This window comes from Meles meles, chromosome 10, assembly GCF_922984935.1.
Source record: "Meles meles chromosome 10, mMelMel3.1 paternal haplotype, whole genome shotgun sequence".
In the NCBI taxonomy this organism is placed as follows: Eukaryota; Metazoa; Chordata; class Mammalia; order Carnivora; family Mustelidae; genus Meles; species Meles meles.
The window spans coordinates 804,506-818,405 of NC_060075.1; the positions used below are offsets into that span (position 1 = coordinate 804,506).

Consider the following 13,900-nt stretch of genomic DNA (forward strand, 5'->3'; position numbering starts at 1 on the left):
CATGCAGAAGCTTTTCTTCTTGATGACGCCCCAGTAGTTCATTTTTCTTTTGTTTCCCTCACCGCAGGAGACCTATCTAGGAAAACGTTGCTCCAGCTGATGTCAGAGAAATCACTCCTGGTGCTCTGTTCTAGGACCTTTATGGTTTCAGGCCTCACATTCAGGTCTGTAATCCACTTTGAGTCTGTTCTCGCGCAGGGTGAGAGCAGGTGGGCCAGTTTCATTCTTCTTCACGTAGCTGTCCGGTTTTCCCAACGGCATTTCTGAAGAGACGGTCTTTTTCCCATTTATTTCTTGCCTCCTTTGTCAAAGATTGATTGACGGTGTGATTGTGGGTTTGTTCCTGGGCTCTCTACTCTGTTCCATTGATCCGTGTGTCTGTCTGTGCCCGAACCATGCTGTCTTGGTGACCTCGGCTCTGCAGTGTCCGCACCTATAATACTTCCAGGTTTGTTTTGTTTTATTTCTTCAAGATTGCTTGAGCTCTGCACGGTCTCTTGTGGTCCCTACACATCGTAGGGCGGTTCCAGCTCTGTGAGGACCATGTCGGTGTTCGACGGTGCTTGCATTACGTCTGCCGACTGCTCTGGGCGGTTGAGACACGTTCACGTTTGCTCTTCCAGCCCATGAGCGGGGGAGGTCTTCCCGTCCGTGTCGTCTTCAGTTTCTCTCATCCGTGGTCTCTGGTTTTCAGCGTACAGGCCTTTCTCCTCCTTGTTCCAGTGTATTCCTGGATGTTTTTATTATTTTGATGCAGTTGTAGATGGGATTGTTTTTAAATTAATCTCTCTTCTGTTGTATTATTAGGGTTGGAAATGCAACAGATTTCATTGATTTTGTATCTTGTGACTTTCAGAATTCAGTCCTAGTAGGTTTTCTTTTTTTTTTTTTAATTTTTTTTTTATTTATTTATTTGACAGAGATCACAAGTAGGCAGAGAGGTAGGCAGAGAGAGAGGAGGAAGCAGGCTCCCTGCGGAACAGAGAGCCCGATGCGGGGCTCGATCCCAGGACCCTGAGATCATGACCTGAGCTGAAGGCAGCGGCTTAATCCACTGAGCCACCCAGGCGCCCCCTTAGTAGGTTTTCTTGATAGAATCTTTAGGGTTTCCTTTTTTCTTTCTTTTTTTTTTTTTAAGATTTTATTTATTTGTCAGAGAGAGAGGGAGATCGCACAAGCAGGGAGAGTGGCAGGCAGGGGGAGAAGCAGGCTTCCTGCTCAGAAGGTGAGGGACTTGATCCCAGGACCCCGGCATCATTACCGGAGCTAGAGGCAGATGCTTAATGACTGAGCCCCCCAGACGCCCCTCTTTAGGGTTTTCTAGTATAGTATCATGTCATCTGCAAATAGTGAAAGTTTTACTTCTTCCTTACTAATTTGGATGCCCTTTATTTCTTTTTGTTGTGTGGTTGCTGTGGCCAGGAGCTCCAGTCGTGGGCTGAATCAAAGTGGGGAGAGTGGACCTCCTCGTCTTGTTCCTGACTGTAGGGGGAGAGTTCTCCGTTTTCCCCACTGCGGCTGATGTTGGCTCTGGTTTGTCACGGATGGCCCGTGTGATGCTGTGCCCTCTGGACCTGCTTCATGAAGGGTTTTGTTTGCTTGTTTTTAATCATGAATAGATGTACTTTGTCAAATGCTTGTTCTGTATCTATTTTAATGATCATATGGGGACACTTGGGGGGCTCAATCGATTGAGTGTCTGCCTTCGGCTCAGGTCATGATCCCGGGGTCCAGGGGTCGAGTCCTGCATCGGGCCCCTGCTCAGCGGGGAGCCCGGGTCTCTCTCTGCCTGCCACCCCCCGCTCGCGTGCTTTCTCTTTGTCTCTCTGACAAATAAATACAATCTTTTTAAAAAATGATCACGTGACTCTTGTCCTTTCTCTTGATGCTGTGGTATCGCCACACGGACTGATGAACGAGCGTCGACTCTTCCTTGCATCTGGGGAATAAACTCCAGTTGATGTTGGTGAATGGTATATTTTTTAAACGTGTTGCTGGGTTTGGTTCGCTAGTATTTTGTTGAAGATTCTTGCATCTATGTTCATCAGAGATACTGGCCTATAATCCTCTTTTTCTGTGCTGTCTTTATCTGGTTTTGTTATCAGGATAATGCTCATCTCATAGAATGAATTTTTTAAGTTTTCATTCCTCTTACAATTTTTGGAATAGTCTGAGAAGAATAGATACTAATTCTTTAAATGTTGGGTAGAATTCTGGGGCACCCGGTGGCTCAGTCAGTAGGGTGTCTGACTTCAGCTTGGGTCATGACCCCGGGGTTCTGGATTGACCCCCATGTTAGGATTCCACTCGGTGGCAAGTCTGCTTATCCCTCTCCCTCTACGCCTCCCCTGTTTGTGCTCTGTCTCTCTCTCTCAGACAACGAACAAATAAGAATTCTAAAAAAATAAAAACAAGTGTCTGAGAGAATTTGCCCGTGAAAACATCAGGTCTTAGACCTGTACTTGTTGGGGATTTTTTGCTGATTGAACTCACTGCTGGTGATCCTGTCTGTCCCAATTTTTATTTCTTCCTGCTTCAGTTTTGGTAGGTTGTGTTTTTAGGGATTTCTCCATTTCTCCTAGGTTGTTCAGTATGTTGGTGTGTAATTTTCACGATAATCTTACCGTGGTTTGTCTCTCTGTGGTGTTTGTTATTTCTCCTTTTCCATTTGTGACTTTGTTTACTTGAATTCTCTCTCTCTCTTTTTTGCGTCTGGCTAGGGGTTTATTAATTTTCTTGATCTTTTCAAAGGACCAGCTCTTGGTTTCGTTGATGTGTTCTATTGTTTTGTAGTTTTGTATTTTGTTTATTTCTGCTGTTATCTTCATTATTTCTTTCCTTCTGCTGGTTTTGGTTTTCGTTTATTCTTTCTGTAGCTCCTTCAGGTGTAAAGTTAGATTGTTTACTTGAAATTTTTCTTGCTTCTTGAGGTGGGCCTGCCTTGCTCTACACTTTCCTCTTAGAACGGCCTGTGCTCGTCGCGGAGATTTTGGACCATTGTGTTTTCATTTGTCTCCATGTATATTTCCATTTTCTACTTGATTTCTTGGTTGGCCCGTTCACGGGTTAGTAGGTATTATTTAACCTCCATGGACTTGTGGTCTTTCCAGATTTTGTCTTGTGGTTGATTTCACTTTCGTGGTGGTCTGGTCAGAAAAGATGCGTGGTAGGACTTTGGTCTTTGGATTTGTTGACACTTGTTTTGTGGCCTAATATGTGGTCTGTTCCGGCGCGGGTCCGTGTGTGCTTGGAAAGAACGTGTGTTCTGTGTTAGGATGGAATGTTCTGAACGTCTCTGTTAGACCCTTCCTGTCCTGCCCCGCTTTTAGTCCAACATTTAGTTATTGTTATCTTCATCCATTACTTCACTAGGAGTTGCAAAATGGTGATTTTCTAAATATGTCCTTTGTACTGGTCACCTTGTTTTTCTGAAAAGAAGACTTTTACTCCAAAAATCATTTAGCTATCCTGAAACGTTATTCATGCAGAGAAATCAGGCCAGATGCTTTGGTTTCTTTATTTTCCAATTTTTAGAAGAATGAGTTGGTGCCTGGCAGCTCCTGAAGGTCATGAACACGTTCCGGTATCGTTACCAACAGGGCGTTCCTGGAAGTCTGCCGACTTTGCCAGGAGGAGCCTTTTACTAGCTTGTTTGTGTGCCCTTTTGACAGGGCTCGGTCTCCTTTACAAGTTTCCGCACAGTAGCATCTCGGTCCTGGATTTCCGTGAGACACCCTTCGGGCCCTTCTGATGTGGCTTTGAGATCGAACCTGGCTTTACATTTTGGGTGAGCCTCTTACTATTTGTGAGGCTTGAGCAAGTTATGAAACTCTCTGAGCCTCCCTTTGTCTCTAGGGTCCGGACGGTAACGCTCATCTCACACCAGTGAGGTATCAGACATGAAGCGCTTCGGAAACGTGTCCCCTTTTCTTCCTTCAGAGGACGCTTCTTGACAGTCCTCCTGCGCGCTGCAGAGTTTGTAGCTGGCAATGAGGCTGACCCGCTGGGATGTACACACGGTGGGCCACGGCGGCGTCTGGAGGGCGTCGTCAGCACCTTCCAGTGCTGCGCGAGGCCGTGGCTTTCGCTGGGGTTTCCGGTCTGCCTCGTCCCCACAGCTGCGTGGTCTACAGCCGCTACCTGTTGGGAGCCAGAGTCCGAAGCCGACGCTGTGTCGGTCTGGCTCTGCCAGTGAACGTCGTTTGAATTCTGACTTGGGACCACCCCGCAGCCCATGCGGCCTTACCGCATCCCCGTCAGAGACTGCGGAGTCACTGGCTCGGGCGTGTGGGGTCTCCCTTGATCTTCGCGCTGAAACTGTAAACGAGGAGACTCTCTCGTTGCAAACGGACCGGTGGAATCTTGCTTTGTGGGAACCCGAGTTCTGAAATCCAAATGGCACCACTCGGAGTCACTCTAATTGGAAGTGGCCCAAGGACATTCAAGCGGGCACATTAAAGACATATCGGATTGCAGACGCTTGGCTTCCAACCCGGCCCGGAGCGGAGCTGGCCAGAGAACTGACAGGACGCCCAGCCCGTCTGTGGCCCTGGTCTGAAGGACTTGCTTCTGGGCAGGCTAGACCTTCTCTTTGGCACAGTGGTCCCTGTGGGTCCAGGGGCCTGAATGCGGGCTGGTAACCTGGGGAAGCAGGTGGTGGGAGACGGTCTCCCAGAGGTGAGGCGCTGCCCAAGGCCAGCTTCATCCTCTGCTGCTTTACTAGGAGGCTTTCGGCCAGGTCCTTGTGTCACTTGTCCATCTAGAACACTCTGGGAAAGCACCATAGGCTATGGCTGTCTTCCGGAAATAGACTGATGAGCCAGCCTGTGGGGAGAATGTGACTTTCTACAAAGTTTACCTTTTGGTCGAGTTGGCTAAAGACATGTATTTCCTTCTGACTCGAAGCGGAAGAAACAGCACGACTTAAACATGGAGCCCCTCGTGATGCCGAGTGTCTCCGGCACCACCGCCCTACGCGGCACCCAGTCCGGGCCCTGTGGGGCAGGCTGAGCCCTGCTCTGGAGAGGCCCGGGTGCTGTCACAAGGACTGGCTTCCAGAGCTTTCTCAGCAAACCGTCAGACGGTGAACCCGGAAGGGCTGAGGTGGGGCGTTGGACTACACGAGACGCCGTGGCTTTTAACTCCGATCGCGCTGCTTGAACTGGCTGTCGGGTCTTGGGAAGATGATTTGAATCACCTCAGCTTGGTCCTGTTCAGTGGGGGTGACCCCAGTGGCCCCCGTCCTTGCCAGAGCTTTATAAAGTTGGACGTTTCTCTTGTTGTTAACACTCGTGACAGCTTCTGAGTAATAAAGAACCTGAAGCCACAGTTGCAAGCCTGTGAGCAGAGCACCCGCAAGCCATGCAGCAAACCCTGCAAAACCCAGGGCTGCACAGGAGGCCGGGAGCCTGCAGAGCCAGGGCAGACAGATGCAGGCCAGGGGTGGCCTGGGGCTTGAGGAACCAACACGCACTCCCCAGGGGCCAGCTCTGAACACAGCCAGCCTATGGCACCCCGATGACCCACAGTCCAGGACGGAGCACCTGCCTGGGCTTGTTCGAGCCGAGGACTCACTGGGGGCACATCTTGACGGACACGTGTTTGCTGGGAGAAGGCCACGAAGACGGACGGGAGAGCTGCTGGCCACGGGGAAGCGGTGCCTGTGGACAACTCTGGCTCCACCCACGCAGGGTCAGCTGTACCTCCTGAGCCCTTGGTCTCCGCTGACTGGCAAAAGGCCAATAACACAGCGTCTAACAGGCTCAGCCTAATTCTTCCGAGTTTGGGGGACTAGGAGCAATATGGGGGCTGCAGCCTCCCTCGTGCCGCTGTGGGGCGGTCCGTGTTTGGGGCCAGAGAGCTGTGCTGCAGACGGGAGAGGACGCAGGTGTCCTGGGGACAAGACCTCAGCGGGGCAGGTGGCTTCTCGGGGACGGAAGGCTGTGGGTGCCTCCTCTGCAGCAGTGGGGGTGGCCATGGCTCACTGCCGGCTCGGAGCCTCCTCTCGGGGGCCGGGCAGCTGCTCTCCCCCTCGGGGCAGCCGGACCAGCGGATGACTCACACCCGAGTCGACACCCGGGCAGCGAGCTGGGTTTAAAGGATGACAACGAGCCGGTTGAAAGTGGCCAGTCTGGCAGTTTTGACGTTCGAGTCGATGATTCCAATTCCATCACAGCCTACCACACTATGATGACGCTCAGCAGGGCCCACACTGTTTGTCCAGTAATCTGAGGACGCTCGTGACCACATACCCACGTGCCTCTGTTCACACAGAATGTGCAAAAGCTGTCTGTGCTCACCCTGAGTCTCGCCGCAAATCTCTCCTCCCTGAGAAAGCGATCCCTCGTCAAGTGGGCACCGGTGGGCATGCCCAGCCTGGCCCACCGAACACCTGGCTGCCCCTGAAGGACGGGCCAGCCTGGGCAAGGGAGCTGCCAGCCCTGGGGCCTGGTGACTGAGCCAGGTCCTCTGGCGCTCGCCGTCCGACTCCGCCAGCCGGCCGCTCGCTGCGGTACCTCCCGGTCCGGAGCAGGTGTCACGGCTCTTCTGCTGCGTCGGCTCCGACGCTTCCCAGAGCACTGGCCAGTGCGTCGCAGCGATCCGCTTGGTCGATAGCTCGATCTGTGACGGCTCGGCGACGTTCAAGGCCATGGAGCTGTCACGTGCTGCGTCGGAACCGAGCCCCACTGAGCCCCGTGTCCTCCCTGGGACTTCCACCCCACTCTCCTCCTCAGCCTGATGGGAAGTTCTTGGAGAAAGACAAGGATGGAGGGCTGCGTCTGACCTTGAAAGTCTCCTTGGATGAGCTTGACCTCTGAAGGCAAACATGTTCTTGCGTGAACTGTAAGACCGCATCGCGCACAGAGCCCACCTGAGCACACAAGGGGCGCATGCCGTTGAGAATCACGACAACTGACGTGATTTCACAGCGAAGCCACAGAGGGACACCCACCGTCTAAAGGACTCGGGGAAAAGCACACGTTGGATGTTAGATGCTGTCCCCACGGCCGACGGGTGCGGGCAGGTGCCGTGTGCAGCGTTCAGACATGCCCTCGCCCCCACACAGGCTCATGCACACACAGCACACACAAGTGTACGTGTCCACACACGTGCAGTCACACCCAGACAAACATAGGGACACACACGTGCATGCCCCCTTGTGCGTCTGGGTCATGCCCTGGGGATTCCCGCCTGCCTGGCCCGAGCTCCAGAAAGAGGCACGCACAGCCTTCTTCGAGATCAGAGAGCTGGGTTACCTCACACTGAGCCCTGGAACCTGGGCCTGCTCTTCCTAAACCATCCTTTGCTGCCTTCCTCCGTCCCTTCCGTGTGTCCCTCTTCTTGCCTCTAGCGGCTCCTGTCATTCCAGCAGAGCTCAGATCTCACGGCCTAGGAGCAGAGTCCAGCATGGTGATGCCGTCCGCATCTTTGTGGGTTTTGTGCTTCTTCCCAGTATTTCTTCTTTTTAAAGTTTTTTAAAAAATTATGCATCCTATAAAGGGAGCTTGGGTGTGTGCCAGTGTGGGGGAGGGCTGGAGGGACGGGGAGAGAGAATCTGGAGGGTCTCTCCATTGAGCGTGGAGCAGACCTTGGGGCTGGATCTTGTGGCCCCGAGGTCATGAGCTGAGCCCAAATCAGAAGTCAGACACTAAACTAAGCTACCCAGGCACCCCTCAGTATTTCTGGCATGGGAATTTCCGTTTCCCTTTTCTCAGGGCAGTTTTCCACTTCCCCTTTCTTGGGGCATTTTCCCTCCAGTTTCCCTGTGACTCTGCCAAAGCCCTGAGGCTAGAGCCCTTGGGGTGAAACAGGCCCAGGACTCAGGACCCCGCAGCCAGGAGCCACGGAATAAGAACAACCCATGCCCTTCCTGGGACCCCTGTCTCACAACCCAAAACGAAACAGTCCTCCGGGATGCCGGTCAGGAGGGATTCAAAACTCCTGCAGGTCCTTCCTGAGGGACCTTGCCCACAGGGAGTGTCCCAGTGACCTCCATGTCCTGTCCTCAGGCAGCCGGCTCCCTCGGCGGCCAGAGTGCAGTGACCCTCATCTACAACACAGAAATGGAGTTAGAGGGGTGCCTGGGCAGCTCAGTGGGTTAAGCCTCTGCCTTCGGCTCAGGTCATGATCTCAGGGTCCTGGGATTGAGCCCCGCATCGGGCTCTCTGCTCATCAGGGAGCCTGCTTCCTCCTCTCTCTCTCTGCCTGCCTCTCTGCCTAGTTGTGATCTCTGTCTGTCGAATAAATAAATAAAATCTTAAAAAGAAAGAAATGGAGGTAGATGTCTGGTGACAGGTCCTTGGGCATCCCACAGGGACGTCCCTGACCAATTACCTGTGATGCCCTCCCGCTTCTGGGCCACCTTGTGGGTCTGTCATGAACAAGCTTTACCTTCCAGCCCATCTAGATCCTGTTTCCTTGTTTTATCGCCAGCCCTCTCTTCCTGGTGGGGGGGGGGGTCGCCCGCCTGGGAGCACACCCTGGAGCCCTGGGAGCACCCCCCCCCAGCAGTCTCCCTCTGGGAGTGTCAGGCCTGCACTTTCACTGAGGTAGACCGCTCACACCTGGGAGCGCAGGTTTGCGGTAGGCACTGCGTGCACCCTGGGGTTAGCAGGGTGCTGTGACGGAGCTGAGGGACGCGTGGCTTCTAGAGAGTCGGTGGAGGAGTGAACTCACTGGTGAATTCTACTGGAAGAGCCTCGTTGGCTCCGAGCTGGAGCAGCGTGCTAACCCAGAGTCCTCAAGTCGAAAGTGCTCAGCACACACCGAGAGCAAAGCCGCCCCAGCCCACTGAAAGTCTGCTCACCACCATTGTCCCCAGCAGGTTGGCAGTCCTGCTCTGCGGGAGCCGCAGGGTACAAAACAGATCTGTGGGCAGACACGGAGCAGGAGGACCACGGTTGCTGGACAGTTCCCTGGGCCTTTGAGCGACATCAGACAGAGACCGAGAAGGAGGAACTGCTTTGCTGCTCACAGGGACAGAGAACGTTGAGCAGGATGGGACCGGGAGGGACCCGGCGGGGAGGACAGGCGTCAGCAAGGAGGGGGACGCTGAGGCCTCAGGGCCAATATTGAGTCGCAACTGTAGATGGCCTGGGTTGGGCGGGAACCCCCTCACCACCTGCCCCACCGCAGTCTGCACAGGCCTGACCGGGAGGACGGGGCGAGGAGGGAGAGGACATGGGAAGGCTGATGAGGGCAGCAGAGAGGAACCTCCCGGCGCACGCAGCAGGAGGGACAGCGGACCTAGGCCAGTGGACCCGCGGGGCGGGGGCGGGGTCCAGGCCACTGCCCAGCGCGGAAGGAAGCAGGTGGGGACCGGGCGGCCGGGCAGGGGCGCAGGGCACGGGTCACTAACACCCGCTCCGCGGACACACTGGGCCGAGCGCGCACAGCGCCTCCGCGGACCCCGAAGCCGCGCCGGGTCTCTGGGCCGCAGAGTCCCCCCGGGCGCCCCGCAAGGTCCCCCGGACGTGCCCGGGCGGGGCCCCATGCGGACCCCCGGGGCGCGGCCCTGCTGTGGACCGCGATCTCGCCGAGGGACCCGCAGCTCGGGAGGGACGGACCCCCCGGCCGAGCCCCACCGCCGCTCCCGACGCTGCGGACGCCACGCCCAGACCCCGCGGCGCGCGACTGTCCCCGTGCAGCGGCCCACGGTCCGAGCCGAGAAGGGCCGGGCCTTCCCGCCCGCGGCCACGGAGCGCGTCCCCGCCGCGCGTCCGCAGGGGTGGAGCTGGAGGGAGCGGCGTGCGCGGGGGTGAGGCCTGCGCGGCCGCGGGCGGGGCCTGCGGAGCCGGGGGCGGGGCCGGCGGCGCTCGGCGGGGCGGGGCGGGGCCGGGGCGGGGCCTGGCGGGGGCGGGGCCGGCGGCGCTGTCCGGTGCTGAAGCGGCGGCGGCGCGGGCTGCGCGGGGAGGAGCGGTGCTGCGAGTCGGTCCCGCCGCCCCCGCCGCGCCGCCATGGACTGAGCGCCGCCCGCCCGCCCGCCCGCCGCCGCCGCCGACATGGGGCCGCTGCCCGCGCTCCTGCTGCTGCTGCTGCTGCTGCCCCGCGCCGCGCCCGCGCCCCGCGCCCGACCGCTTCCGGGGCTTCTCGGTGAGTGGGGGGTGGGGGAGGGGGCGCGGGGCCTGGCAGTGGGGGCGAGGGCGGGGGCTGCTCGGTGAGTCACGGGGCGGGGGGAGGGGGCTTGTCGGCGAGGGCGGCGGGGGAGGGGCTTCTCGCGACGGGGTCCGGGAAAGGGGCTCGTCGGCGGGTGGGGGGGGGAGGGGGCTTCTTGGCGCAGGAAGGGGTGGGGGAGGGGGCTTTCTGGCAGGGAGGGGGCGGGGTGGGGGCTTCTTAGCGGGGGAGGGAACGGGGGCTCCCTGGGCGGGGGGAGGGGGCTTCTCCTTGGGGGAGGGGAAAGAGGGGGGCGGGGGCGGGCGGGGGCAGGAGGTTCCTGGGCGCGCGAGGGGGGGTGGGGCGCCCGGGTGCGTGAGGCGGCGGGGGTCGGGCGCGGTGGGAGGCGCTCGCTGGGGCAGCGGGGTCTCCGCGGGGTCTCTGCGGGGTCTCCGCGGGGTCTCCGCCCTGCCCGAGGCGCCGCCGCGACCTCGCCGCCGCGCCCTGCCTCAGTTTCCTCCCCGGCGCCCCTCCCCGCCAGGACTTCCGTCCGGGTCGGCCGGGGCCGGGGGAGGGCGCGCCCCGCGCGTGCGTGTGGCCGCGGGGCAGGGTCCCGGGGGCGCTGGACCTGGTCGGCGGCGACTGGACGGCCGCGGCGGCCGCGGACTCCCGCCTGCGTGGCCCGCCCGTGGCCTCCGCCTCCCCCGGCCTCGCACGCAGACATTTTCCTTCCGCGCGCGAGGTGGGGGACGCGGGGCCGAGCCCGGAGCCCGCCCCGTGCGGGCCGTTTGCTTTCCGCGGCGCCTCGCCCGAGGCCGGGATTGCGGAGCAGACGCGCGGGAACAAGGTGGGACCCGGTGCACATGAGCGCCGAGCGCGGCCCGGGTCGTGGAGAGGCGCGGCGCGTGGCCCCCCCGCCTCCTCCCAGCCCGGGCTGCCCCCTGGGCTCCGAGGTCCCAAACAAAGGGACCGCGAGGAGAGCTGCGTCCCCCCAGATTCCTGGCTCGTGCAGATCAGTGGCCCCGAATTTCTTCGTCGCAGGTGCCTGCAGCCTGGTGGGCAGCGCAGCCGGGTCGGGAGAGCTGGTGAGAGGCCCGCTGGGGTGGAGGGGTGTGTCCCCCCCACATTCCGGGGGCTGAGGGTCACGCACAGGTCATCTTGGTCAGGGGAGGCCTGGGATCCCTGTGCTTGGGTCTCTGGGGCCTCACCCCAAACTGCTAGTGAGAACCGACTGTGCATCTGTCCTCGGTGGCTCGGTCGGCCCGAGGCAACCCCCAGGTCAGGGAGACCTGGCTCAGGTGGCCGTGTTCTGGGGAAGGCAGGTTCTACCACTGAGGTGGGACATTGGTCCTTGGCTACTCTTTTTCCATTAGAATTCCCAGTTCAGAGCATCCTGCTTTAACCACAGAGAAGGGAAGAAGGGAGAAGTGGCCGAGGGAGGGAGCGAAGGAAAACCCGGAATTGGAAAGATACGAAGAGAAGAAAATGGCTACACTGTCGTGGACAATATTGCCTGACAAAGCAATGGTATTTTGGCTACAGGCAAAGTGGAATCGTATTAAAAAAGGTGCCTTATTTCTCCTCTGCCTCCTGTGTGCTGCCGTGGAGTCTCCTGGGTACCATCTTTATGTGGGGCATGGGGGGTCCAGACATCATTCACACTGTCTGGACTCCAGTTGGAGGGTTCGTTCACCTGCGCCATTCCCCACGTGAGTGGAAGTTGCATGGCCGTGTATACAGATAACGAAATCTAAGTGTGGCCTTCGTTTTGGAGGACCACGTAGCTCTGTCTACCTGTGTGAGGTCCCTCCATCTTGTCCACTCAGCCTTCTGTCCCCAACGTCCTCACCGAGAATGCTGCCAGGTTCTCAAAATTCATTCACCTCTGAACGGTACACGCTGCCATGTTTCTCTTTCTCCGCCGTCCGGATCTTGTTGGGTCATGGTCAGCTGAGTACCTTGTTCCAAATAATGATGCAGCCCACAGCAAAGGTCCCCTGGAGACCTTAGCTGTGGCCCAGCCTTGTCCCTTGTTCTCTTTTTGTTTAGCTCAGGTCGGCACCTAAAGGACACACACAGCTCAAGGAAATCTGAGGTTTTGCTCCTTGCTAGCATCACAGAATTGTCAGGTAGAATGAGGCGCCTCCTTTTTCCCAGTTAAGACCCAAGACCAGGGGCGCCTGGGTGGCTCAGTGAGTTAAGCCTCTGCCTTCGGCTCAGGTCATGATCTCAGGGTCCTGGGATCGAGCCCCGCATCAGGCTCTCTGCTCAGCAGGGAGCCTGCTTCCCCCCTCTCTCTGCCTGCCTCTCTGCCTACTTGTGATCTCTCTGTCGAATAAATAAATAAAATCTTAAAAAAAAGAAAAAGACCCAAGACCAGGTCTTTCTGTACAGGCTGCCTTGACTTGAGCCACAGTTCTCTTCAGATTGAGACAGTGAAGGAGTTCTTAGTGAAAACCAGGGTGGACAAAGGTACTAACATCTGCATCTATTCTTGTTCGAGCCACATTCTATGGTGCTGCCGTATTTCCACAGCAACTCTTGGCGGGATCCCAGTGGCGGTGGGTGTCTCACGTTTGCCCTTTCCTCACCAGCACCCCTTCCCACTTAATCGCTTGAGCTTCATGCCCTTGTTCCACCTTTGTGCCCCTGTCTTTTTGGTGCAAAAAGCTTTTTTATGACACATAGTTTTCCATTATCTTTGACACTATTATCAGAGTGGAACGGGGTGGGAACAATGGCACCCCATTCCTGATACGATTCAGCTTTGCTTCTAGTCAAAATACCGTCGGTGCCTCAGGCAGCCTTGTCCAAGGTAGTTGAGCAATTTGGTTCTCTTCCCTATGGTTGCATCTTTGGGTGTCCCTTTGCTTCCCTCCTCTGCCTTTCTCTGTGATTTCAGGACCTCCTTTTGTTCAGGTGGCGCCACCGAGGTCTGGTGTGAGTGAAAGGTGTTTGTCTTTAAGCCATTTTTTAGTTATAGGGAAGCCAGCTTGTGAACCTGCTCGAACAGCCCCCACGTTTAAGAGCAATCCTATAAAAGGACCTTCTCTTGCTAAAGAAATAAAAATCTCCTTTTCCAAAGCACAAAGTCAGCCTCTCATGAAAATGATCCTTGGAGAATCCGGAGTCAAAGCTAGCCTCCGCCTCTAGCTCTGAGATGGGCAAGTGTCTCTCCTCCCTTGTTTGCTCTTCTGCTTTGCCTCCACGGACCCTTCCTTCGCCAGGGAGCCCACTCGCAGCTGAGGAGCGAGCAGAGCAGGGGCAGGAGCCGGCCTGCTTGGTCACCTCAGTAGCCTGATTATTTTTTAATCAAAGCAACCTTTCTGCCACAAAAGCACGCATCCTTCTTCGCTTCTTGGTGTCCATAGCTCTTGGTTTTGTGGGATGTACGGTGCTGAGCGGCCTGCTTCTCCCCTGCAGCACAAAGCCTGCTCCCCCCTTTCTTTCAGCCTGAGTCTTTGCCCATCTCCTCCCTCCGCGCCGGCTCTCCCGGCGCCGGGTGCCCATGGCCCGGCAGAAGGACTGGGCGCATGGAAGAGCCCGGGCTTCTGAGGACGGCGGGGACGGGCGGCGGGACGGACGGGGGCTCGCCCACGAGAACAGATGCTTGGGTGGAACCGTGATGCTGCCGTCTCCCGTGTCCAGAGACGGCGGTTACATGTGTCCGACGCAGAGGAATGTGCGGGGAGTAAAGGAGTTTTGACGCGGCTTCCTCTCGGGGCTGGGCTTTGCTGTGCGTCTCCGCGTCCCGCAGCTCTTCGTTTAAAAGCCGAGCTGGTTTTGTACCTGCTGACTGAGATCGCCC

At 57.3% G+C, this 13,900-nt stretch overlaps 1 protein-coding gene across 1 annotated transcript in view; it reads left to right on the forward strand.

Moving 5' to 3' along the window:
* The first annotated feature begins 9,896 nt into the window (after positions 1-9,896).
* The window catches only part of PTPRN2 (protein tyrosine phosphatase receptor type N2), a 692,851-nt gene continuing 688,847 nt past the window's right edge, over positions 9,897-13,900 (forward strand). The window contains exon 1 of the mRNA XM_046020312.1: positions 9,897-10,092. Within this exon, the coding sequence (XP_045876268.1) occupies positions 10,002-10,092 (91 nt within the window). The 5' untranslated portion in view covers positions 9,897-10,001. The remainder of the gene's footprint in view (positions 10,093-13,900) is intronic.